The sequence below is a fragment of the Schistocerca serialis genome, chromosome 4 (genome assembly GCF_023864345.2).
Source record: "Schistocerca serialis cubense isolate TAMUIC-IGC-003099 chromosome 4, iqSchSeri2.2, whole genome shotgun sequence".
Classification (NCBI taxonomy): domain Eukaryota; kingdom Metazoa; phylum Arthropoda; class Insecta; order Orthoptera; family Acrididae; genus Schistocerca; species Schistocerca serialis.
In genome coordinates, this window is record NC_064641.1 from 944,015,293 (window position 1) to 944,040,454 (window position 25,162).

The 25,162-nt window shown below is 40.5% G+C and overlaps 1 protein-coding gene across 3 annotated transcripts in view; it reads right to left on the reverse strand.

Annotated features, from left to right (window-relative positions):
• Window positions 1-25,162, reverse strand: part of LOC126473599 (activated Cdc42 kinase Ack) — a 516,119-nt gene that overhangs the window by 17,350 nt on the left and 473,607 nt on the right. The window contains exon 16 of one of the 3 annotated variants that reach the window (XM_050100754.1): window positions 19,857-19,927. The exons of the other annotated variants lie outside the window; for them this stretch is intronic. Coding sequence (XP_049956711.1) covers window positions 19,906-19,927 — 22 coding nt within the window. The 3' untranslated portion in view covers window positions 19,857-19,905. The remainder of the gene's footprint in view (window positions 1-19,856; window positions 19,928-25,162) is intronic. 3 annotated transcript variants of the gene reach the window in all.

The following is a 25,162-nucleotide window of genomic DNA, read 5'->3' on the forward strand; positions in this document are numbered from 1 at the left end:
GGTGTTGGACAGCTGTGCTTCATCAAATAATGTGGATATTATAGACTTGCCTGCTCTGTAAAGCAAAATGGGGCAACTTGTGGCACTCTTGACAGCAGAATGCTCCACTGGTGCAGGCACTAGTGTTTAGGAGGAAAATGTTCAACATGGGGCTCCACAGTAGACGACTCTTACCCATTACCATGTTGACTTGACAACATCATGAATTACAATTACTGTGGGAATATCTAGACTGGGCCATGAATCAATAGAAATGGGCTGTCCGATCAGACAAACCATGCTACAGCAGGTCAATGGTTGTGTCATCCAGGCGAAAGACTGCTCGTAACTTACATTGCTCTGTGGACACATGCCAGGGATGGCAGTAGTAAATTATGAACAACATTCCCCTGGCTTCCATGGGATATGTAACAGTAATGAACGGTACTATGACAGCTGTGAACTATACGGACATTATTGCGGCCCACCTGCATCCTATCACACTCAATGTCTTCCCCAATGACAGCAGGATAGCTGTCCAGTCACAACATGAGAATAATCTTACAGTCATTTGAGGAGCATGATAATGAAATCACATTGATGTCTGGGCAACCAAATTTTCCTTATCTGAACCCAATGGAGCAGAACACACTTGGAAACCTTTTGCCCACCAGTTATGAGCCCAGAAACCATTGTCCCTTAACTTATGGGAATTGTGTGATATGTGCATAAGCACCTGGGGTCGTATAGCTCCAGAAATCTACCAAACCCTTATCGATTCCATGCCAGGCACAACTGCTGCTGTACTGTGGATCATCATGCTATTAAGCAGCTGGTCATAATGTTTCGGCTCATCAGTATCCCTCATTTCTGGGCACGATGACCGATGAGGGACATCCTATCCAAGATCACTGCCAGCCCTCCTGAGGTGGTATTCTATTGCCCAGCCAACACACACATTCCACTCCATTCCTATACCACTCCTACTCCCAACCCCTTGCCACACAGATCACAATCCCTTCTGAAGCCCAAGGCACACGACCTGTCCTATCTACCCACCCAGCACTTCCTATCCTACACCATCGGAGATGGTTCCACCTGTAAAAGCAGCCATGTCATACATCAGCTCTGCTCCAAACACTGCACAGTTTTTTATATCGGTATGACTACCGACTAGCTGTTTACTAGGATGAATGGTCACCACCGAACTGTTGCCGAGAACAAAGTTGACACAATTTCAACGCCTGCTTCACAGCTCAGACCATCTGGATCTTTCCCTCCACCAGCAGCTTCTCTGAACAACTCAGACGGAAGTTATGCTTGCAACACAGCCTTTGCTCCTTAACTGTCCTGGCCTCAATCTCCGGTAATCCACTGCCCCTGCACCCTCCAGCCAACAGTTTCCCCTTCATATTAATGTCCTCATACCAGCTTCACTGTGCATGCTCCCAACACCCAGCCCATGTACATGCCATCTCTCCCTTTCACAATCCTAACCAGGAAACGTGCTGCCTCCCTTCAAGCCACTACCCACTCTCCCTGCCTCCTGCTTCTCGCTTCCTCTAGCCGCCCCACAGTCCGTTCCACCTGCTGGAACGCAGCACTGGTGCTGTCTGTTCAGCTGGCAGCATGTGGGGGGGCATAGGGGTGTGTATGCAAAGAACAATCAAAAATGGTGATCGGATGCTTCTATGGCTAACTTGGGTCAGGATCTGTAGTTGTAGAGCGCTTCAGACAGAACTTGCAGAATGTCATTAGCAATTTTCCTGATCATGCCATTGTAATAGGGGGGTGAATTAACTTACCAGGTACAGATTGGGAGTGTTATGCCATCAAACTGGTGCCAGAGACAGGGATTCATGTGGCATTGTTCTGGATGTCTTGTCCGAAAACTACCTTGAGCAGATTGTTAGAGAACGAACTCGAGAGGGTAACAAATAATGTCTTAGACTTCCTGCTAACAAACAGACCTGAACTTATCAAATCAGCTAATGTAGAGGAAGGTATCAGTAATCATAAGGCTGTGACAGCATCTATTATGACGAATCCTACAAGGAATGTTAAGAAAGGTAGGAAGATATATTTGCTCAGCAAGGGTTACAGGATACAAATTTCAAAATACCTCAGCAGTCAAGCATCAAATATTCGTAGATGAGGACGAAGATGTGGAGAAAAAATTTAAAGGCATTGTTCAATATGCCCAACACAAGTGTGTTCCGAGTAAGATTTTGAGGGATAGGAAAGATCCACTATGGTTTAATAGCCATGTTAGAAAAGCGCTACGTAAACAATGAGCACTTCATCTCGGATTCAAGAGAAGTAAAAACCTAGGCGACAAGAGATTTTGGTCATTTGTAAAATCAGTAAATGGGTCAATATCATATATTCATTCTCTCAGCAACCACAACTGGCTACAAAACGAAAGATAACAGAGAGATGGCCAAAATAATGAATTCGGTCTTCAGAAGTTGTTTCACCATGGAAGATCATAAGATGTCATCTCCTTTCAATCATCATGCGAATGTTGAAATGGCAGATATTGAGACAGTCAATCGTGGAATTGAAAAGCAGCTACAATTGTTTAATAGTGGAAACACATCAGGAACAGATAAGATACCTATAAGATTCTATAAAGATTGTGCAAAAGAACTTGCTCCCCTTCTGGCAGTAATTTATTGTAGATCTTTTGAGCAATAAAAGGTACCAAATGACTGGAAAAAAGCATGGCTCATTCCCATTTTTAAGAAAAGCCATAAGACAGATCCACACAATTACAGACCTATATCTGTTGTAGAATTATGGAACATGTTTTATGCTCCAGAATTATGACTGGAAAATGACCATCTCCACTATAAAAATCAACATCGATTCCACAAACAGAGATCCTGCGAAACTCGGCTCTCTCTGTTCCTCCATGAGATCCACAGCACAGTGGACAACAGTGCTCAGGTTGATGCCATGCTTCTTGATTTCAGTAAGGCATTTGACACTGTCCCACATTGCCGTTTAATGACAAAAATATGAGCTTATGGAGTATTGGAGCAGACTTGTGATTGGATTCAAGACTTTCTTGCAGATAGCATTCAACATGTCACTCTTAACAGAACAAAATTGACAGATGTAAAGGTAATACCGGAGTACCACAGGGAAGTGTGATATGGCCATTGCTTTTTACAATATATGTAAATGATTTAGTAGAAAGTGTCGGATGCTCTTTAAGGCTATTCACAGATGATGCTGTAAATACCAAAGTAGCAACGCTAGAAGGTAATAAGAATTTGTGGAACAACCTGCAGAGAATTGATGACTGATGCAGGTCTGGCAGTTGACCCTGAACGTAAATAAATGTAATGTTTTGCGCATACATAAGAAAAGAAGTCCACAACTGTACAGCTGCACTACTGACAACAAACAGCTGGAGACAGCGTCTGCCGTAAAATATCTAGGCGTATCTATCCAAAGTGACCTTAAGTTGAACAACCATATAAAACAGATAGTGGGAGAAGCAGACACCAGACTCAGATACATCGGAAGAATCTTAAGGAAATGTAACTCATCTACAAAAGAAGTGGCTTATAAGGTAATTGTTCGCCCGATTCTTGAGTATTGTTCATCTACTGGGATCTCTATCAGATAGGACCGAAGGAGCAGAAAGAGAAGATCCAATGAAGAGTGGTGCATTTGTCATGGGATTGTTTAGCTGGCGAGAGAGCGTTACAGAGATGCTACATAAACTCCACTGGCAAACGTTACAAGAGAGGCATTGTGCATCACGGAGAGAGTTAATATTGAAATTTCAGGACAGCACTTTTCAGGAGGAGTCAGAAAACATATTACTTTCTTACTTCCCCCTAAATACATCTCGTGTATTGACCACAAGGAGAAGATATGAGAAATTAGAGCCAATACACAGGCTTACCGACAATCATTCTTCCCCCACACTATTTGCATGTGGAACACGCAGGTTTGTGTGTGTGTGTGTGTGTGTGTGTGTGTGTGTGTGTGTGTGTATGTGTGTGTGTGGGGGGGGGGGGAGGGGGGGTGCATGTGTGTATTTGACTCTACCTCAAAAAAGGATTGCTTCAACAGCTAGCAGGTTTTCTTACTGCTGTATGTGCTTATCGGATTTGGTGAGTCATCTTCCTTAATCCAAAAAGTATTTACATTCTATCAGGCAAGAATGCCAGTAAGAAATAAGAAACTTAAGCTATTGCCCAATATGGAGTACATCACATATGCCAACAGCTTATGTGCATGTTAACATGTCTTCCTAGTGCAGCTGATAATTTGCAGAATTATCAATATACTGATGTGGCAATTGATTCAATCTTATGTATAACATCATTTCATCTCAGATTAATTTGTTGTCAGGAATGTCTTAAATGAGAGCTGTGTATCTTATTTTTATCAATGTGTAGTAGATTTTGGTGCCACATATAGGAGGAACATTGATAAAGCTGAGCTGGTAAAGAAAACAGTAGTTTTCAAATTCCAGTGGGGAGAGCTGATTGAAAGCTCTGAAAGTTTCCCATTTAAATATTTTGAAGATTTCTTTCAAACTATGGATTACGAGATGCTTATCCAAACATCGAAGAAGCTTTTAGGACATCTATGATACTTTCAGTGACTAGCATCTTGTCAATGCAATTTCAATGAAACACAGACGATATAAGGACTACTAATGGTCGAGCAACGGGTGAAAGCTCACCTGTGAAATTCACCTGTCTTGTGTTGTGACACCACTGCTAAATTTCACTTCAATGACATAATCAATGAGTTTGCTTCACTCAAAGCAAGCAAACAGAATATAAAATTATAATAAAAATGTAGTTCTTGGAAAGCAATGTGTTCTCAACATTTAATAATAGCCTTTTCTCATTTTATTTCTGATTAATGCATTATTAATCATTTGTGAAAAGCAAATAATATCAGTTCTTTCATATATATCACGCTGAAGTCAATGTACAGCAGCTGCCACAAAGAATCTGTAATTCATTTACTATAATGATACACTCAATTTGTTTTGAGTTTGTAGCTCACTTCAATAATCTCGTTTTCAATAATGCTTTATCATTTTATCAAACCCACATTACAAAACACAAAATTTTCTAAATCTGTATAGAAAAAAATTGCAGGAAGGTAGTTTTCTGGAAGGCCAGGGAGGGGGGTGGAGGTGGTGGGTGGGCAGATGAATGCATCTTTGGCAGTACTGTCAGGGGAAAGGAGCACCTTGGTACAGTGCTGATAACTAGTGTCACTTAGCAGCAAGCTTTTTTTTTTATTATTATTATTTTTGGATGAGCTAGACATACGGGATTTGAACACATTTTTTGAAATACATGTTTTGATTAGTTTTCTAATTTTAAGTGTGTCACATGTTCTGGCAGCATAGTTTTCATCAATTTATTCCCACTTCCCATTCTTTTTAATACATTCAACTTGTCTTCCATGGAAAGAACCACTTTGTTCTTTCTACTCGTCATGCTAATATCAGATGTGAAAACAAAAATGGCCATACCCAACAAACATAATACTCACCACTGGTGGTTCATTGTGATGGAACATGGTGGTTGTGCTGCTGACTCTTGAGACCACAACACAGGCACAATTTGTATCGAAATTTTGGCAGTTAATACTGACTGTCAGATAAGCAAAGGTCAGGTAATTTAGATCCTACTTTATTATAAACGATTCTAGTGCTACATTTTCTCCTTAAGTAATATTACCACCACTCAAAAAGGCTAGTTCAGAAGAATAACACCTATTAGGTTCGAGCAGCATCAGTTGGGACACAAAACAAGCCTTATCCACTGCCCCTACCACCAGGTCAATGAAGCATTGTACAGCAGTGAGATCTAGATACTGAGAGTACCAGTACAGAAGAGAAGAGAAGCATTTGAGATGTGGTGCTACAGAAGAATGCTGAAAATTAGATGGGCTGATAAGGTAAGGAATGAGGAGGTGCTCCACAGAAACGGTGAGGAAAGGAATGTATGGAAACAGGAATAGGATGATTGGACATGTGTTCAGACATCAAGGAATAACTTCCATGGAACTAGAGGGAGATGCAAAGGGGAAAAATTGTAAAGGAAGACAGAGATTGGGATATATTCAGCAAATAACTGACGACATCGGTTGCAAGTGCTATTCTGAGATGAAAACAGCAGAAAAATTTGTGGTGGGCCACATAAAACAAGTTAGAAGACTGATGACTCACAAAAAAAGGGGTACATACGGAATCTTACAGTTGGCCTCTCTCGTGTACTACTACAACATAACCACAACAACAACAACAACAACAACAACAACCATCACCACCACCACTCTCCAGGCTGCTACAATGTAAGACTTTCACAAACCAATTGAGTAACTTGATTTTCACTGTGTCCTAAAAGTAGACCATAGCCTGTTTATTTGCTGAGGAACTGTATCACCCAAAGTGAGTACTTTGTTTACAAAGGGTAAAATTACATTCTCAATGACACAAAGATACCAATTAAAATTGATGGCACTGTAAATACAGAGCAGCTTGCTGACCCCCCACAGACAATAGCCCCTCAAAGTAAGTTAGCACTTCATACATACACACAGCACAAATTGATGTGAGCTCTGTGAAGTTGACACAAAGACTCAGCACAACTAACACAAAATCTAAAATAATCACCAAAGAAATGTGGCTGGTGGTTTAATGCAGGTCTGCATAATGGGCTATTATGTACAATCCTCATCTTTGCAATCTACGTAAACTTTAACCTGTTTACTAGAATTAAGTCTCTGTCTCTATTATTTTTGTCTCTCAAACTTCCCTCCATTACCAAGTTAACTATTCACTGATGCCTCAGGATGTATCCTATGAACTTATTCCTCCTATTATTCAAACTGTGCCACACATTTATATTCTCCCTGAACTGATTCAGTACCTTCCTCAGTTAACTGAACTACCCAGTAAATGTTTAGTATTCTTCTATGGAACATCTCAAAAGCTTTTATTCTATTCTTGTTTCTACTATTCATCGTCCATATTTTACATCCGTATAATGGAAGTTCTGATCATCAAAGCATAACAGATCCACAAATTAAAAGAGAATTTGAAAATTTAATCTAAAGATATTTGTTTATTCTGTAAAACAGCCCTACTGCGAATGGTGTTTCAGGCATGCGATAAGTGCCTCCCATTTATAAGTAGCTGGAAATTGCCCCGACTGACGTCACACAACTGGAAGCTTGGAGGATTACTGAGACATGTACCACAGATACCAAAGGTACCTCAAGTTCTTTCCTCTCCTGTGAATATTGTCTCCTGTACAGGAACTATCACCACTTTCCACTCGACAGTGTCATTTCAGTGGTATGCCTACAGACTTGTACAGGGGTGACATGACCATGAAGAACTCAGGGTGGTGCACTCATCCCCTAACTGAGAAGTTTGAGGTGCTGTCTTCCACTGAAACTGAGGCAGTAAGACTCACTTCACCTGTTGTGAATCCTGCCATGTCCCACAGTGAGGGGAGGCCATCAGGAACAGGTGGTTGTTGTTGCTGTTGTTGTTGTTGTTGTCGTTGTTGTCATCATCGTCTTCGTCTTCTTCTTCTTCTTCTTCTTCTTCTTCTTCTTCTTCAGTCCACAGACTGGTTTGATGTAGCTCTCCATGCTACTCTATCCTTTGCAAGCTTCTTCATCTCTGAGTAACTATTTCACACTACATCCTTTTGAATCTGCTTAGTGTATAGATCTCTGGGTCTCCTTTTACAATTTTTACCCTCCACACTGCCCTCCAATACTAAATTGGCAATCGCTTGATGCCTCAGAACATGTCCTACCAACCGATCCCTTCTTCTGGTCAAGTTGTGCCACAAATTCCTCTTCTCCCCAATTCTATTCAGTACCTCCTCATTAGTTACGTGATCTACCCTTCTAATCTTGAGTGCTCTTTTGTAGTACCATATTCTCTTCTTGTCTAAACTATTTATTGTCCATGTTTCACATCCATACACGGATACACTCCATACAAATAGTTTTAGAAAAGACTTCCTGATACTTAAACCTATACTCAATGTTAACAAATTTTTCTTCTTCAGAAATGCTTTTCTTGCCATTGCCAGTCTACATTTTATATCCTTTCTACTTCGACCATCATCAGCTATTTTGCTCCCCAAACAGCAAAACTCATCTCCTACTTTAAGTGTTTCATTTCCTAATATAATTCCCTCAGCATCACCTGATTTAATTAGACTACATTCCATTATCCTCGTTTTGCTTTTGTTGCTTATATCGTCCTTTCAAGACACTGTCCATTCCCTTCAACTTCTCTTCCAGATCCTTTGCTGTCTCTGACAGAATTACGATGTCATCGGCAAACCGCAAAGTTTTTATTTCTTCTCCATGAATTCCTACTCCACCTTTTTCTTTTGTTTCCTTTACTGCTTGCTCAATATACAGATTGAATAACACTGGAGATAGGCTACAACCCTATCTCACTCCCTTCCCAACCACTGCTTCCCTTTCATGCCCCTAGACTCTTATAACCGCTACCTGGTTTCTGTACAAAATATAAATAAACTTTCGCTCCCTGTATCTGACCACTGCCACCTTCATAATTTGAAAGAGAGTATTCCAGTCAACATTGTCAAAAGCTTTCTCTAAGTCTACAAATGCTAGAAATGTAGGTTTACCTTTCCTTAATTTATCTTCTAAGATAAGTCATAGGGTCAGTATTGGCTCACATGTTCCAATATTTCTATGGAATCCAAACTGATCTTCCCCAAGGTCAGCTTCTACCAGTTTTTCCATTCAGCTGTAAAGAATTCATGTCAGTATTTTGCAGCCGTGACTTATTAAGCTGATAGTTCGGTAATTTTCACACCTGTCAACACCTGCTTTCTTTAGGATTGGAATTCTTCTTTAAGTCTGAGGGTATTTTGCCTTTCTCATACATCTTGATCACCAGATGGTAGAGTTTTGTCGGGGCTGGTTCTCCCAAGGCTATCAGTAGTTCTAATGGAATGTTGTCTACTCCCAGGGCCTTGTTTCGACTGAGGTCTTTCAGTAGTCTGTCATATTCTTCACGCAGTAGTATATTTCTTCTTCACCTACATCCTACTCCATTTCCATAATATTGCCCTCAAGTATATTGCCCTTGCATAGACCCAATATATACTCCTTCCACCTTTCTGCTTTCCCTTCTTTGCTTAGAACTGGCTTTCCATCTGAGCTCTTGATATTCATACAAGTAGTTCTCTTTCCTCCAATGTTCTATTTAATTTTCCTATAGGCAGTATGTTTCTTACCCCTAGTGATATATGCCTCTACATTCATACATTTGCCCTCTAGCCATCCCTACATAGCCATTTTGCACTTCCTGTCAATCTCATTTTTGAGACATTTCTATTCCTTTCTGCCTGTTTAATTTACTGCATTTTTATGCTTTCTTCTTTAAGCAATTAAATTCAATATCTCTTCTGTTAGTCAAGGATTTCTACTAGGCCTTGTCTTTTTACCTACTTGATCCTCTGCTGCCTTCACTATTTCATCTCTCAAAACTACCCATTCTTCTTCTACTGTATATCTATCCTGTGTTCCTGTCAATCGTTCCCTAATACTCTCTTTGAAACACACTACAGCCTCTGGTTCTTTCAGTTTATCTAGGTCCCAGATCCTTAAATTCCTACCTTCATGCAGTTTCTCCAGTTTTAATCTACAGTTCATAACCAACAGATTGTGGTCGGAGTCCACATCTGCCCTTGAAAATGACTTACAATTTAAAACCTGATTCCTTAATCTGTCTTACCACTATATAATCTATCTGAAACCTTCCAGTGTCTCCAGGCCTCTTCCACGTATACAACCTTCTTTCATGATTCTTAAACCAAGTGTTAGCTATGATTAAGTTATACTCTGTGCAAAATTCTACCAGGCGGCTTCCTCTTTCATTTCTTAACCCTATTCCATATTCACCTACTACGTTTCCTTCTCTTCCTTTTCCAACTATTGAATTCCAGTCACCCATGACTATTAAATTTTCATCTCCCTTCACTGTCCGAATAATTTCTTTTATCTCATAATACATTTCTTCAATCTCTTCGTCATCTGCAGAGCTAGTTGGCATGGAAACTTGTACTACTGTGGTAGGCATGGGCTTCATGTCTATCTTGGCTACAATAATGCATTCACTACGCTGTTCGTAATAGCTGACACACGCTCCTATTTTTTTATTTACTATTAAACCTACTCCTGCTTTACCCCTATTTGATTTTGTATTTATAACTCTGTGTTCACCTGACCAGAAGTCTTGTTCTTCCAGTCACCAAACTTCACTAATCCCCACAATATCTAACTTTAAACTATCCATTTCCCTTTTTAAATTTTCTAACCTACCTGCCCGATTAAGGGATCTGACATTCCACACTCCGACTCATAAAATGCCAGTTTTCTTTCTCTTGATAACAACATCCTCCTGAGTTGTCCCTGCCTGAAAATCTGAATGGGGGTCCATTTTACCTTGGGAATATTTTACCCGAGTGGACGCTATGATCATTTAACCATACAGTGTAGTTTCAAGCCCTTGAGAAAAATTACGGTTGTAGTTTCCCCTTGTTTTCAGCCATATGCAGTACCAGCAGACCAAGGCCATTTTGGTTAATGTTACAAGGCCAGATCAGTCAATCACCCAGACTGTTGCCCTTGCAACTACTGAAAAGCCTGCTGCTCCTCTTCAGGGACCACATGTTTGTCTTGCCTCTCAACAGACATCCCTCCATTGTGGTTGCACCTACAGTATGGTTTAGGCATCCAAACCTCCCCCGCCAACGGCAAGGTCCATGGTTCATGGGGGGGTAACCGGTAGGGGTCTAATAAATTGTCATCAAGTAACAGGCACAATTAAACAGCCTTCAAGGCTCAATGAAATACCTGTTTGAGTTCTATGCAAGGTGAGTCAGCTCTCATTTTAAATGTTATATGCTATACATAACCTGGGGGTGGGGGGGAATTAGCTAATGTTTGGAGGAAATCATGTAAATGGTCGGCATGTTGCCATAGTTTCTGCTGAGGAAGTTTACTGTAAACATAAAACTGACTCATCCTACAACACAATAGCAGCTTGCAATTACAATCCTTGGCACATGCAATAACTAACACACACACACACACACACACACACACACACCATGGTTCCTACTCCAGAGAGCATTAAATATTTTCCTTACTAGAGTGAAATTATCACACCCTTTCTGCAGCTCGTGGTCTTGTGGTAGCGTCCTCGCTTCCCACGCACGGGATCCCAGGTTCAACTCCCGGTGGGGTCAGGGATTTTCCCTGCCTCAAGATGACTGGGTGTTGTTGTGCCGTCTTCATCTTCATCGTTTATCCCCATTACAGTTGGAGGAAAGCAATGGCAAACTACCTCAGCTAGGACCTTGCCTAGTTGGCAGTGTGGGTCTCCCGCATCGTCTCCTATGCTCCTTGGAGTATGAGACCTTATCATCTAGAAACAAGCCTCTAGAAAGCAAGTACTGCCCAGTAATTTTATCTCATATTTTTAAAGGTGACACAATCACTATGTCTTCTTGTTGTAACCATACAGAGTGATTGAGTGTAATGAAGCAGCACCTACCTCAATGGCCAACCTAAAGAGGTCGCCTTGCATCATCACATATAGCACAGCAAACGTTGACCTATGTGCAAAACAGCCTTATATAAACCAGCATGCAAGGCCCTCAGCCAGACTAATGCCAATGCAACAACTCTATGCTCAAATGTTAGACTGTGCTTAAATGTGATCTATGCTTAAGTGTGACTGTAGAGATTCCTACTCCATTCAGTGTCTTTATGTATCCCTTCACGTGGAAGTGGGATGAAAGTTGGCTGGTGGGAATTCTGATAACATGTTTGTACAACATTACAATTCTTTTGGCAAAGAGTGCAGTATTCAACTCCATGTATTTTGTTTCTCCGTTCACTATGGGTAATATGTCAGTGGAACAAATTCCTCACTTAATGTTGAACAGCAGTCAGTTCTCACTGTTCATGTGGTGGTTCACCACCGTTGACGCAAAACCCATTGTTTCCTTCATATGATGCTTGTGTGAAAGATTGTAATGCATATGAAAAACATCTTCAGCAACATTTTCAAGGTTCCTTACTCAGTGATCCCAATATGTGTACGGTTTTTTTCCGTCAATTTATCACCTTTTGTGTTAGCTAGCTCCTCTCCAGGAACCTGCCAATCTCTCTTTTGATGAAGTGCGAGTTGCTCACTACTTATCACTGCAAACATACTCATGTTATTGCCGCTCGCATTAAATTGTTCTATTGTAAAAAGTGGCCACACCAGTCGTACAGAGTCATAACATGTACCGTATTTACTCGAATCTAAGCTGCACTTTTTTTCCGTTTTTTGTAATCCAAAAAACCGCCTGCGGCTTAGAATCGAGTACAAAGTAAGCGGAAGTTCTGAAAAATGTTGGTAGGTGCCGCCACAACTAATTTCTGCCATCGAACATATGTAGCGCTACACAGGCATGCTTTGCAGGCACAAAGATAAAATACTGGCGCCAAAACCTCTGCGTCAGTAAGTAAATTTAAAAAAAAAAAGGTGGAAGACGAGCTTTTTTTCTCCGCCACGAGTTTCGACCACTGCATTTTCATACATTATCCAACGAAGTAAATACAAATTCCATACTGTTCATCTTGGAATGTAGCAGCATTTCAATGTACTACGAAAATCCGACTGGCAAGACTGTTTGAGGTTTGTGTCAATATGGCCAACTCCACATTCTGAATTTTTTCTACCTGTGAGAAAAGATGATTGCTAATAGGAACTTTTATGAATTGTGAATCACATGCAGTATTCTCTTCACCATAAGAATAATACGAATATAAACATTTTGCGATGTATTCTTTCGTGTTTGCTGCTATCTCATTTAAATCCTGTCTGCCTAATAAACTACAAAACTAGAGTGAGACAACAGCAAACGTGGAAGAATATAGATATCATGTCATGTTTATATTCGTATTATTCTTATGGCTAATAGTGATACAGTCAGAAATGAAGCACGGCAATTGCCTAGATTTTTAAATCTAAGATGACTCTAATTTCTGTGCAGAATGTAATGTAATGTACTAAAGAAGCGTCTGCAAAGATTTTCAAACGGGGAAAAATTTTCGCTAAACTCTCGTTCAGAACATCTTCTATCATACGCAGTCTATTATTTGGTTCTTGTTGATCACTATCAAAGAAAGCAGCAGTGTAAGTAACAACAAATAGCAGTCGCTTGCCATTGTTTTGCTAATGACACGATTTCTCTCTCTCTTTTTTTATTTTTTATTGTAAGCGGCGGTAGTATGCACAAAAGCAAGCCATGCCGCGAGCAGCGACAGGCCGTAAACACGCACTATCAGAATGTGACAAATAATGCATGACACAGTATAGTAATGCATTTTCAGCTTAGAGTGACGTAAACACCTATAACAAAGAAAATGGCACTTATCAGATCAAAGAAAAATAAGCAATCAATTCAAAACAGATGAAGCACGTGAAAAATGAAGGGTACCCGTATAAATACGGACGGAGCACCTGACGCATAGCAGTGGCTACCTGGTAAAGCTTAACTGCTAAGCTTACGACTCGAACCAAACTACTGTAGCTGTATCGTCATTCATTCAACCTAAATTGTGTCTCATATTAAAATGGACCAACTTTGTTTCGATTTGGAGGTGCGGCCTAAAACTTTTCTCTCCTCTTGAATTTCGAGCCTCAAATTTCAGGTGCGGCTTAGATTCGGGAAAAATTTTTTTCCCTGATTTCGAGTCTCATTTTTCAGGTGTGGCTTAGATTCGAGTAAATACGGTAAGCTTTCACAGCCGGCGTCTTCATTAATTAAAACTTCTGGGCTGAATTGCCATGGTCCATATATAAAACTACTTCTCCTTCCTGACGTTTCGTTGTGAGATGAGTCGGCGACTGGCTGCTAGGCGCTTGAGGTCCCGCTTATATAGAGCGCTTAGATGGCGCCACCACTCATCACGTGCTTTTGACTTTAAAACTATCTCTGGTTAGTGCCATCTCTCTCAATTACAGGTAATCGATTGGCACTTCGTTGGTGCAAAGTCGAACGCCATATCTTATCTAGTTTTAATCCTTCTTCTTTTTTATTAAAATTATTTTCATGCTTTTAGATCTCTATAGCTTCTCTATACATGCGGGTATAATAATGTGAGGTCCTAGCTATCACGTTTGTCTCACTAAACTTTATTTCTTGATCATCGTCTTTGAAAATGTCGAAAGGTTGTCTCCACTTGAAACTTGGCCAAAACTTTCCCAATACAGTCCGTGATGTTATGAATAAATGGAAGAAAAACTTTTCCAGCCGACGGTTGTTGTTGTCTTGTATTTTCGTACACTTTTCTTCTATGGTGGAGTGCTCGATCTATTTCATTGTCAGTGTACCCATTTCTCTTGAAAGCCATTTGCAAATGGCTTAATTCATCTTGCAAATAAATTGGCACACAGATGTTACTAGCCCTGTCCACTAAAGTTTTTATGACTCCTCCCACTAAAGTTTTTATGACTCCTCTCTTCTGCCTAGGATGATGATTCGAATCCTTATGTAGGTAACGATCAGTGTGCATGTCTTTCCTATATACCTTGTGCCCTAAAGTCTCATCTGCCTATTTGATAACCAATACATCCAAAAAATTTAGTTGTCCATTACTCTCTTTCTCCATGGTGAATTGTATCTGTGGATTGAAACTGTTTATGTGCACCAAAAAATCACTCAGTTTCTCTTCAGCACGATTCCATATCACAAAGGTGTCATCCACGTATTGATACCATTTCAAAGGGCTTTTTCGACCTATCAAGAAAATTAGTGAAAGTTTAAGATCGGTGAAAGATGCACGACACCCCTTAGCTACCCCAGGTGTGTATAAAATCCCATGTAGTTGTGGCATGGTTTATATTCGAACAACTAAAAGGAATGTTAATACCCGCCTAACAGAACACAAAAGGAACTGTAGATTGGGACAAATTGACAAATCAGCTGTAGTGGAATACATTTTCAAAGACGGTGATAACGAAATAAAATTTAGTGAGACAAACGTGATAGCTAGTACCTCACATTATTACACCCACATGTATAGAGAAGCTATAGATATCTACAAGCATGAAAATAATTTTAATAAAAAAGAAGAAGGATTAAAAGTAGACAAGATATGGCGGTCGACTTTGCACCAATCGATTACCTGTAATCGAGAGAGATGGCACTAGCCAGAGATAGTTTAAAGTCGAAAGCACGTGATGATTGGTGGCGCCATCTAAGCGCTCTATATAAGCGGAACCTCCAGCGCCTAGCAGCCAGTCGCCGACTCACCTCAGAAGATATTGCCCACAGTAGGCAATGAAATATCAGGAAGGAGTAGTAGTTTTATATATGGACCACGGCAATTCAGCCCCGAAGTTTTAAGTAAAGGAGTCATACAGAGCTTGGGCAGCAGAACTTCAAGTGGTCAGCAATCATTGCCAGTTTGTTACTGTAGGCCCGTTTCTTACTGAATCTCATCAGGACTCATATGCTGATTCAGTGGTTTGTGATGCTGTAACACACATGGCCCCTCACTGGGAAGTTCGTGAACATACTTTACAATGTGAAAATCCCTCTCTTAGAGGTTTTGAACATTTCCCAGTCCTTTGAAGTATCTAGTGCAGCAGAAAATCAGATAGAAGCTTGGTGTGAGGTAGTCACAGTTGGTTATTCTCCTCCTCAACTGCTGTCAGCTCATGGGGGAAGATGACATCGCAGCCTCCATGCTGCATGGGGCAGCGCTGTGTCAAGCAGCAACAGCAGTCAGCATCCCAACAGTGGCCATGTGCTCCTCTCCTGCCGTGCCCTTATTGTTTTGTTCAACATCAACAGGCTGCTTGCACAAGGTGGTGGGTGACTTGCAACCTTTGTAAAAAAAGAAGACATATTGTGCCCATGTGCAACTCGGAATCTCCTTTGTAGGACATGAGCATAGATGTAACAGTGCTTTCCATATGGTGGTAGTCCCAAACAAATTCTATAATGATGTATGTGTTATGCGCAAAATGCATGTGGACATGGGTGCAGCAATGACTTTGTTAAATTCACAACCCTATGTGGAGTTACCTGTGAGTTACAGCAAACAACAGATACCCATATTGGGGGCAGTCTTCTACTCCCGTATTTTATAAAGCAGCTGTTTGGCCTTTGACCTTTCTAGTGGTAGATGATGTCAACATTGAAAACTTATATGGGTTAGAATGGCTTCAAAATGTTTGAATTCTCTACTTTGGATGAAGTGCATCTGTTATTGGATCAAGTTCTGTACCAACAACTGGACATGCACGGCTCGAAATGTTCCTCCCTGTTTTCAGAAGGTTTGGGTGCAATGATAATTGTCACAAAACCTAATGGCAACATGTGGTGATTTTAAAAAGTCTGTAAACTCACAGTCTGTTATTGATACCTATAACTTACCCTGTCAGGATGAACTATTAGCATGGCTTTCTGGCGGCCAATATTTTTCCAAAATAGACTTGTCAGAAGCCTACTTGCAACTGTCTCTTGATGATGATTCCAAATGTAACCTCCCCTGTTCAGGTAAATTGGTGCCTGCCATTCAGCGTAGCTGGCACCCCTGCCATCTTCCAATGATTTTTGGAGCAACTCTTGGCCTCTGTGCTAGGGTGCATTAACTACCTGTATGACACTGAGGCCTCAGGTCCCTCGATAGATGAACACTTGCAGAACCATGGTGCTTTGCTCTTGCTGCTGCAGACCACTAGGCTGAAATGTAACTTGCACAAATCACAATTTTTTCAGCCGTCTGTCATCTATTTCAGTTGAAGTCTTGCAGGCTTGTGTCAAGCCTTTATGCCAGTGTGTCAATGCCATTACAGCTTTGCCGCATCCTAGCAATGTCAAAGAGTTGCAGGACTTTCTCAAAATGATTGCATATTACCATAAATTTTTTTCTTGATGCATCCGCAGTGGCTTAGCCACTTCATGTTCTCTTACCTGAAGATGTTCCTTTTCAATGATCACCCGACTGAAAGCATGTTTTTACACTATTGCAGTCCAAATTACACTTGGCACCTTACTTGGTTACCTTTTAACAAGACCAACATCTTTTTTTGACCATGGATGGGGGGTGTTCTCACACACGAATATGCTAACGGTTCCGAATGCTCTACTGTGTGTGCTTACAAAACTCTTGAGTCAAGTGTAACAGCTCTACTCACAGATAGAAAAAGGTATGGTTCTGAATTTCATGTAATCACTGATGATAAAACTCTGGTTTCCCTTTTCCATCGTTCAGCATCTTTACCAGACACAGCAGCCCATCACCTGCAATACTGGGCTCTGTTTTTGTCACACTATAGTTATCAGACTCATTTCTGACCCACTGCACAACATGCTAATGTGGATGCTCTTTCTCAATCACAGATTGGCTTGATCCAGCATTTGACAGGATGGATGGTTGTGTTTCCATTCTGATACTGAAGCTCAAAACCGAGTGAGGTGGCACCATGGTTAGCACACTGGACTCTCATTCAGGACGACAACGGTTCAAAACCCATGTCCAGCCATTCAGGCTTAGGTTTTTGGTGATTTCCCCAAATCGCTCCAAGCAAATGCCAGGATGGTTCCTTTGAAAGGGCCAATTTCCTTCTCCACCCTTGACATTATTCAAGCTTATGTCCCATCTCTAATGACATCATTGTCGACAGAATGTTAAACCTAGTGTCCCTTCCTTCCTTCAAAGCTCAGAACACTGTGGACCGCTGCTTTCCTATTACCAGTTCATAGGGTTTCGGTAGCTATCACAGCTGATCCTATCTTACATCACATTGTTCAATTTGCTCACAATTGCTGGCCGAATAAACCACCAGGCTGAGTGTGTGATCCCTTCTATAAATATTTTGCTCTCAACCACTCTCTCAGTTCTTGATGGTTTGTTACTGGTGGCTACTGAAGAGTCAGCACCCAGCGTTATGATTCTGTCCACACTGTTGTGGGACAACAAGCACCTTCTCCACCTCAACCATTGGTGTGTTCCTCACACAAAATTGCTACCCTACTGCCATGTGTTTTGACCAGGTATTGACATTGCGATCAAACGTGTTGAGTCACCTTGCTCACAGTGCACCACCAATGAAGCAACACCATGGGCCTCTTCTCAGGGCCCAGCCCTCCAGTACCCCTGGAAGCATATTCATGCTGATTTTGTGGGTCTATTCCTTAAATCCTTGTGGCTCGTAGTACTTGATGCTATCTCAAAATATCCTTAGATGGTTTGTTGACTGTACACATCCATGATGGCTATGGTCACGGCCCTCTCAAAGATATTTTTTGTTAGGAGTAGTGTCATATACGCTTGTGATGGACAAAGGCCCACAGTTTGTGTCTCAAGATTTTGAAGATTTTTGTACAAAGAGGGACATCCGGCACGTTACGGCCACTCCCTTTCATCCCCCATCCAATGGTGTAATGGAGTGGCTGATCCATACATTTAAAACCCAGATGAAAAAATATATCACTCGATCTTCTCCCAAGGAAGCCCTGAATTGGTTCTCGTGTCCGTGCAGGTTCACTCCAGACAGCGACCGTAGTCTAGCAGAACTGCTTCGCAGTGCCGAGTTGCCACTGCCTTTCTGCTGCCTCCACTGTTGAGTGCCTGCCTGGATGTGGACATGGATGCAGTGCCTCCAGCACCAGTGCTCCCTTAGTGTCTCTTGCAGAAGAGAGGGTACCACCCCTGTCCATGCCTGTGCCATTTTGGACCGTATTCTCCTGTGATGGCACAACACCTGCTCCAGCAATCATCCTTTTCCCATGAAGACAGGACATTTCCACTGTGAACACTTTTCCCCTGAGGAGAACCCTGTAGAGGGAGCATGCCTAATCGAACAGTACACGCCTCCAAGGTCGGACTAAAGAGGGCACCTAACACTGGCAAGCACACTGTTGTGCACAAAACAGCCTTATATGAGCCAGTGCGTAGGACCCTTCGTCAGACTAACGTTTATGTGATGATTGTATGCTCAGCTGTTAGACTGTGCTTTAATGTTTTCCATGGTTAAGTCCGACTCTACTGATTCCTACTCCAGTCAGTGTCTTGGTGCATTTCTTCAAGTGGAAGCGAAATGAAAGTTGGTTGGAGGAAATTCTGACATTGTGTTTGTACAACAATACAATACTTCTGACAGCTAACTGTGCTCTCAAAACGTATGTCCAATGAATTGGCTACATTAATTCTAAGCTGAGAAACCACAACAAATACAAGAAGTAACCAAACTTTGCTGATAAAATGGCAATCAAAACTGCTCTAGCCAACAACACCAAAGTTTTATTACAACAGGTTACAGTGAAAATATAAAACACTGTTGGCCTGCTTCTTACACACATCCAAATTAAGCAACAATTGTTTTAACATTTCCCAGATTATCAGAACTATGCAATATATTTCAAAGATTACTGATATAAATCTTTATCATCTAATTTCAATGCTAAGGGACATAACATTCATGAGTGAATTTTGAAAAACAATTTCTACCAGACTGTTTTCACTCCTGCGTCGCATGAAGTGTTTTACCTCTAAGTACTTCCTTATATTCCCAATGACTGGCAGCCCAAAACTGCTGCGTAAAACTCAATCGGTGAGAACAGAAGAAAATTATTTTTAGCATGAGATTCAAACAGCAATTGATTTAACACTAATATTAATTGCCACATATCCTAATATGTTCCTTCCTTCCTACAGTCCCAACTCTCTGCAGAAAGCATTCATGCACACAGTGCTAGTTAATAAGCTGTCAAGCTTGCACAAACATTAAGCAAATTCAACAGGTGACTTACATGCAATCAGTATTCCTCCGAGTTCACTGGAATTCCATATACTTGACGGTTACGCATACTTGTAGTCAGGACTTACATGAAAAACACGGAAAAAAAAGCATACAAGTATCCCTCTAAAACTGGTTTACTTGATTTGTGGCACTCTTGAAATTTTAAACACTACATTGCACAATTTGTCAATTTAACATTTAATTTTACAACCTTAAACAACTGTAACCAAATCGTTTTCAATTTAGTATGTTATTGGATGCAAGTTTAGTAATTAATTAACTTGATGAAAGGTTGATAGGTCTACAGCTAAGCCTACATGCAATGATAAGTAATTTAGTGCAGTTTTAAAAATTATCATATATACAGGGTGATTATAATTAAACTTTCGAAACACTGTAGAAATAACACCACTGGTCAGAATGATATCAAATTGCAATGGAATATTATTGGAGATGTGGGAAAATGTATGGCAGAAGAAAGAAAGAAAGAAAGAAAAAGAATAGTGTGAAAATTGATCAATAGATGGTGCTGTATGTGTCAGAATATGTAAATGAAAACACTTGTCATGCCTAAGACCCATTGAAGTTAGTATAAACACGCTAGGTACACGGTTTTTCCTCCCTTCACGTCTGCAATGTTTGCCATGACCACCTCAATGCAGGATCGCACTCTGCTTGTAAAGCTGTATTACGATGACTGCTGTGGGTCTGGAGAAAATGATTCGGAAATTCGAATTCTTTTGGTGTTCAACCTGGTAGAGGGAGGAAACAAACTGATTCGACGCCGTTGGAAGCAGTGGCCACAGCAATGCAGGAGGAGACAAGTGGTGGTGTGTAAATATGTAGTGCATGGAGAATTGCGCGAACGTTCATGGTGCCTAAAATCCTACGAAACATTCTTCTTTGCTATCCATTTAAAATTACCCATCTGCATGAGTTGCTCCCTGTTGACCTGGCAGCAGAGAGGCCTTTGCTTTAGAATTTTTTGTTCCCATGGAAGTGGGCAATGATTGTCTGTCCACAAAATCTTCCACGGCCAAAGTCCACTTCCATCTGACACAATATGTCAATACACAGAATTGTCAAATACAGACAGCAGAAAATCCACAGGCAAATCAACCACTACCACTTCATCCTGAAAAGGTCACTGTGTGGTGCGGGTTTACGGCACCATTTATCATAGGGCCATATTTTTTCGCAGAGCCAGGTGCTTCCAGTCCTGTTGCCTGTACTGTCACTGGTAATTGCTATGAGCTTCTTTTGCGCAACCATGTCATTCCAGCTCTCCAACAGCGTGGATGGGATCATTTTTATGCAAGATGGTGCACCTCTGCACATTGCAAATCCAGTTAAGCAGCTTCTGAAGTGCCATTTCAGAAATTCCACAATTATCAGCCGCCATTTCCCCACAGCCTGGCCATCCCGATCACCTGATCTTAATCCACGTGACTTCTGGCTGTGGAGCTAACTGAAAGATGTTTGTGTACAGTGTTCTGATTGCAAACTTCGCTGCATTTAAGGCACGCACTGCGCAACACTTTCTAAACATGACCCCGGAAACACTTCATCAGTTATGGAACATGCTGTTTCTCAATTTCAACTTGTTGCAGGTAACAGTGGACAGTATATTGAACATGTTTTGCGCCAGACACATGGAAATTAATAATCTGATTTGACTTTGACTAATGCTTTTTATGCAGTTTTGGCCTCAGGACAATTAAACACCAATGTGATTGATGCTTTATATGCAGTTTTTGGCCTCAGTACAGTTAACAGTCAATGTGATTGATACTTTTTATGCAGTTTTTGGCCTCAAGACAACTAAAAACGGATTTTTCCCATCCGATGGTGGATAGGGTTACGTAATTAACATCACCACTATTAAATTATAATGCTTACAGCGTCACCTATTGCTGCATTTTCTAACCATTTGTTTTTCTGCTGCCATACGTTTTCCCCCTTCTCCGATAATATTCTGTTGCAATTTGATATCATTCTGATTAGTGATGTTATTTCTACAGCAGTTTGGAAGTTTAATTATAATCACACTGTATATAAATTTCGTTCCAGACATTATGTAAAAAAAACAGATGAACAAACCAGTTCTCCCGCTATTTCACCATGGATGAGCCTGACATTTTGGCATTAAATGTTACTGACTTCATGAAAGAATGGAAACCCTATGTAGGAATATCAACAATGTAGGAAAAGATAGATTTCTGCTTACTGTAAAGAAGACACATCAAGTTGCAGAAGGGCACAATTAAAAGACACTTACATAAAGTTTTCAGCCACAGCCTTCATCTGTAAAAGAGAGAGACACACCATTCATACACACAAGCAAGCACACTTCATGCACACATGATCGCCAACTCCAGCATCTCGGGCCGGAATGCAGCTAACACATGTGATGCAAGCAGCAATCTCCAGATCCCACATAATAGTTGCATTCCGGCCCAAGATGCTGGAGTTGGCACTCATGTGTGCGTAAGGTGTATCTCCTTGTCTGTATGAATAGGCTGTGGCCAAAACCTGTATGTAAGAGTCCTTTAATTGTGCCTGTCTGCAATTTCAAGTGTCTACTTTAGGGTAAGTAGCAATCCATTTTTTCCTACATTGTTGGCTTCATGAAAGCCTTGAATAAACATATAGAAAAAACATAAGCTGCTATTTCTAGTAATTTCCAGCAACAAGAACTGGTTTTTCCTCTCTGCCACTCTCATATCAGTCACGGAAAGTTTTATTTTACATGTTCAAACACTTGCACTGCAATGTCTCTCACATCCTCCTATCCAATAATTCACGTACAGAAGACATTCTTTCCAACCATGGACCCTGATTATAACTGATTTGCGTCCTTTTTTTCTCAGTGATTTAGGTGTCATTCATGATATGTGTGCATTTATTTTGGAAATTTTTATTTAGCCAACAAAACAACGAAGTCATAGCAGTGTGTTACTAGATCTGATTGTCACCATCTACACATGACAACTGATACCAGTAATAAACAGCAATTTTGTCGACTGAATAAACATTTCTAAAAAACTGAATTCAATCATGGTAGAGTTCTCTATCATTACTCAATGTTATTTTTTGGAAAATAATTGTTGTTTACTGTTATTATATTAAAGAAGGTGCAGTACATATTCAATGTTACAAAAGAAAAAGAGAATTTCAGATGAGACAACAAATTAATTATGCATACAACTGTAATTACAAAAATATGATCAAAATTACTGTAATGTTCTTTTCAGAGATGTTCAAACATTTCAGAATGTCAAATATGAAAGAGTTACATCACATGAAAGAAAGAAATAATGCAAGGATATAGTGAATATTGAGAAAGGGGTCAGTTGCTAATCAACACTATCATTGATTTGACATCAAACATTAGTCACTATGAATGATAGTAACATAGCAATGAAGAAACTGCTTTACTGGTAAGATATACCAAAGTGTTGCAGGTAAAGTAGGCCCTAGCACAGCCAATATTCAAATTACAGGGAGTGAAGGTACAACTATTGTCTGAAAAATCAGCAACACGAGTTTATTTCTTGTGCTCACAGTTATGCAGCTGAAGTCCAATTTCAGTGTCACCTACTTGTGCTGATACACCTGTTCCCTTTTGGCACTAGCAGACCTCATTGTGGATAGTGATACTTATTATTGCTGCTCATTATTGCCGCTGTAGCACTCTTGTTTATGTGAACATAGTTACAAGTAATTTTCTTGTTAAAAAAATAGTACACCATCAGTAATTACAATGATAACCTTTCGCACCTACAGATATGCAACTATATACAGTTATCCCAGGAAATATGGTCAATGTTCAGGGATAAGACATAAATAATCGTCTGATGCAAAAACTTCATATGGACATATGTTCTATTCTGAATGGTTTTTGAGAAAGAATACATTTAATGACACTTTTGTATATTTTTCTTGAGCAGGATTAAAACCTTGGCCTCCAGCAGAAACATGTCGCAGTACAACATTAAATCTACATTAAGTTTGCTACAATAAAGGTCCTATTCATTTTTTCTCTAGGACTAATGGTTTGCACAGAGAGAGCAAAAGGAATACTGTAAATCTTGCATGACGCACATGCACTCTACCTTAGGTAGCATTTGTAGGCCAATCTGAGGTAGTTTACAGACTTCCTCTACAGCACTATGGTACACTGTAAAAACTGACAATGTATTGAATAAGATAGAAAATAAATTACAATAAATTAGACACATCCAGAAAGTAAATTTCCCGATGATGATGTATTTAATGGGGAAAATTGTGCATGCACAATGGATCTATTATGTGACAATCAAATGCCAACCGGATAGGTCCTGCCGTGTGGCAGTACTGTGGCAGCAGTTCCCCGAAATGGTGCCTCTTATTCGTTCTCTCACTGACTGTGAGGTTTGGTCAGTGACAAGGTTCCTTAGTGCACAAAATATAGCACCCTATTCATCGTCGGCTCTGTCAGGTCTATGGGCAGATCATCATGAGCAAACAGACGGTGCATCACTGACGTAGGCTTTTTCCCCGAGGTCGGCGAAGTGTGCACGATAAAGAGTTGTAGTGATTTGAGAATTTCTAGGTAAATTCTAGAACCACTCAGCCTTCCACGTTCTCGAACACACAATATTTTAGATGTGAGGGGGGAAAAAGGAACCCTATCTACTGTTGTGCGTCACCTGTCTGTGTGTGCAGGTCTGCAGTTTGTCGTGAGAAGACTGTAGACACGGCGGTCGAATGGCACCGACAAGTATTTGTCAGTCAATCCACAGAAATCGTAGTGAAAGGACACAGAAGAACCAAGGAACTTCTGTGTTATTCTGCGCTGTTTTGTAATGGTGACTACTGTTAGTGACAAAAGAACAGTTGAGTTGAAAAGACTATTAAGTAACTCTTAACTTTGACTTGCTAGAGGCAAGATACGTTTCTGATACCTGTGTAATAGAGACGTCACTGTTAAATCAACTCCGTTGTAAATGTAACTTAATGGTGTCTAATGGAGATGACATAGGCAACTTACAAGAAGTCAAATATTTATGTGAGAAATGACAAGTTGTTCTTTACGGAAGTTGAAATATACCGAGAGTAAACTAGAAGTATTTCTTCAAGTAGCTACTTATTTCACGAGTAGAGAGATAGAGAGAATCTCGTATGTTCCTTTAACTAGCACCATTCTTCAGAGAAGAAGTTTTTAGAGATTCCAGTAGCTGCCTAAGCAGCAAAGAAGACAAGTGTGAAAGAACCAAAGAAAAAAAGGAATTTTGAGACAAAAACGAGAGAAAAAGCTATCAAGTGTTGCCATAG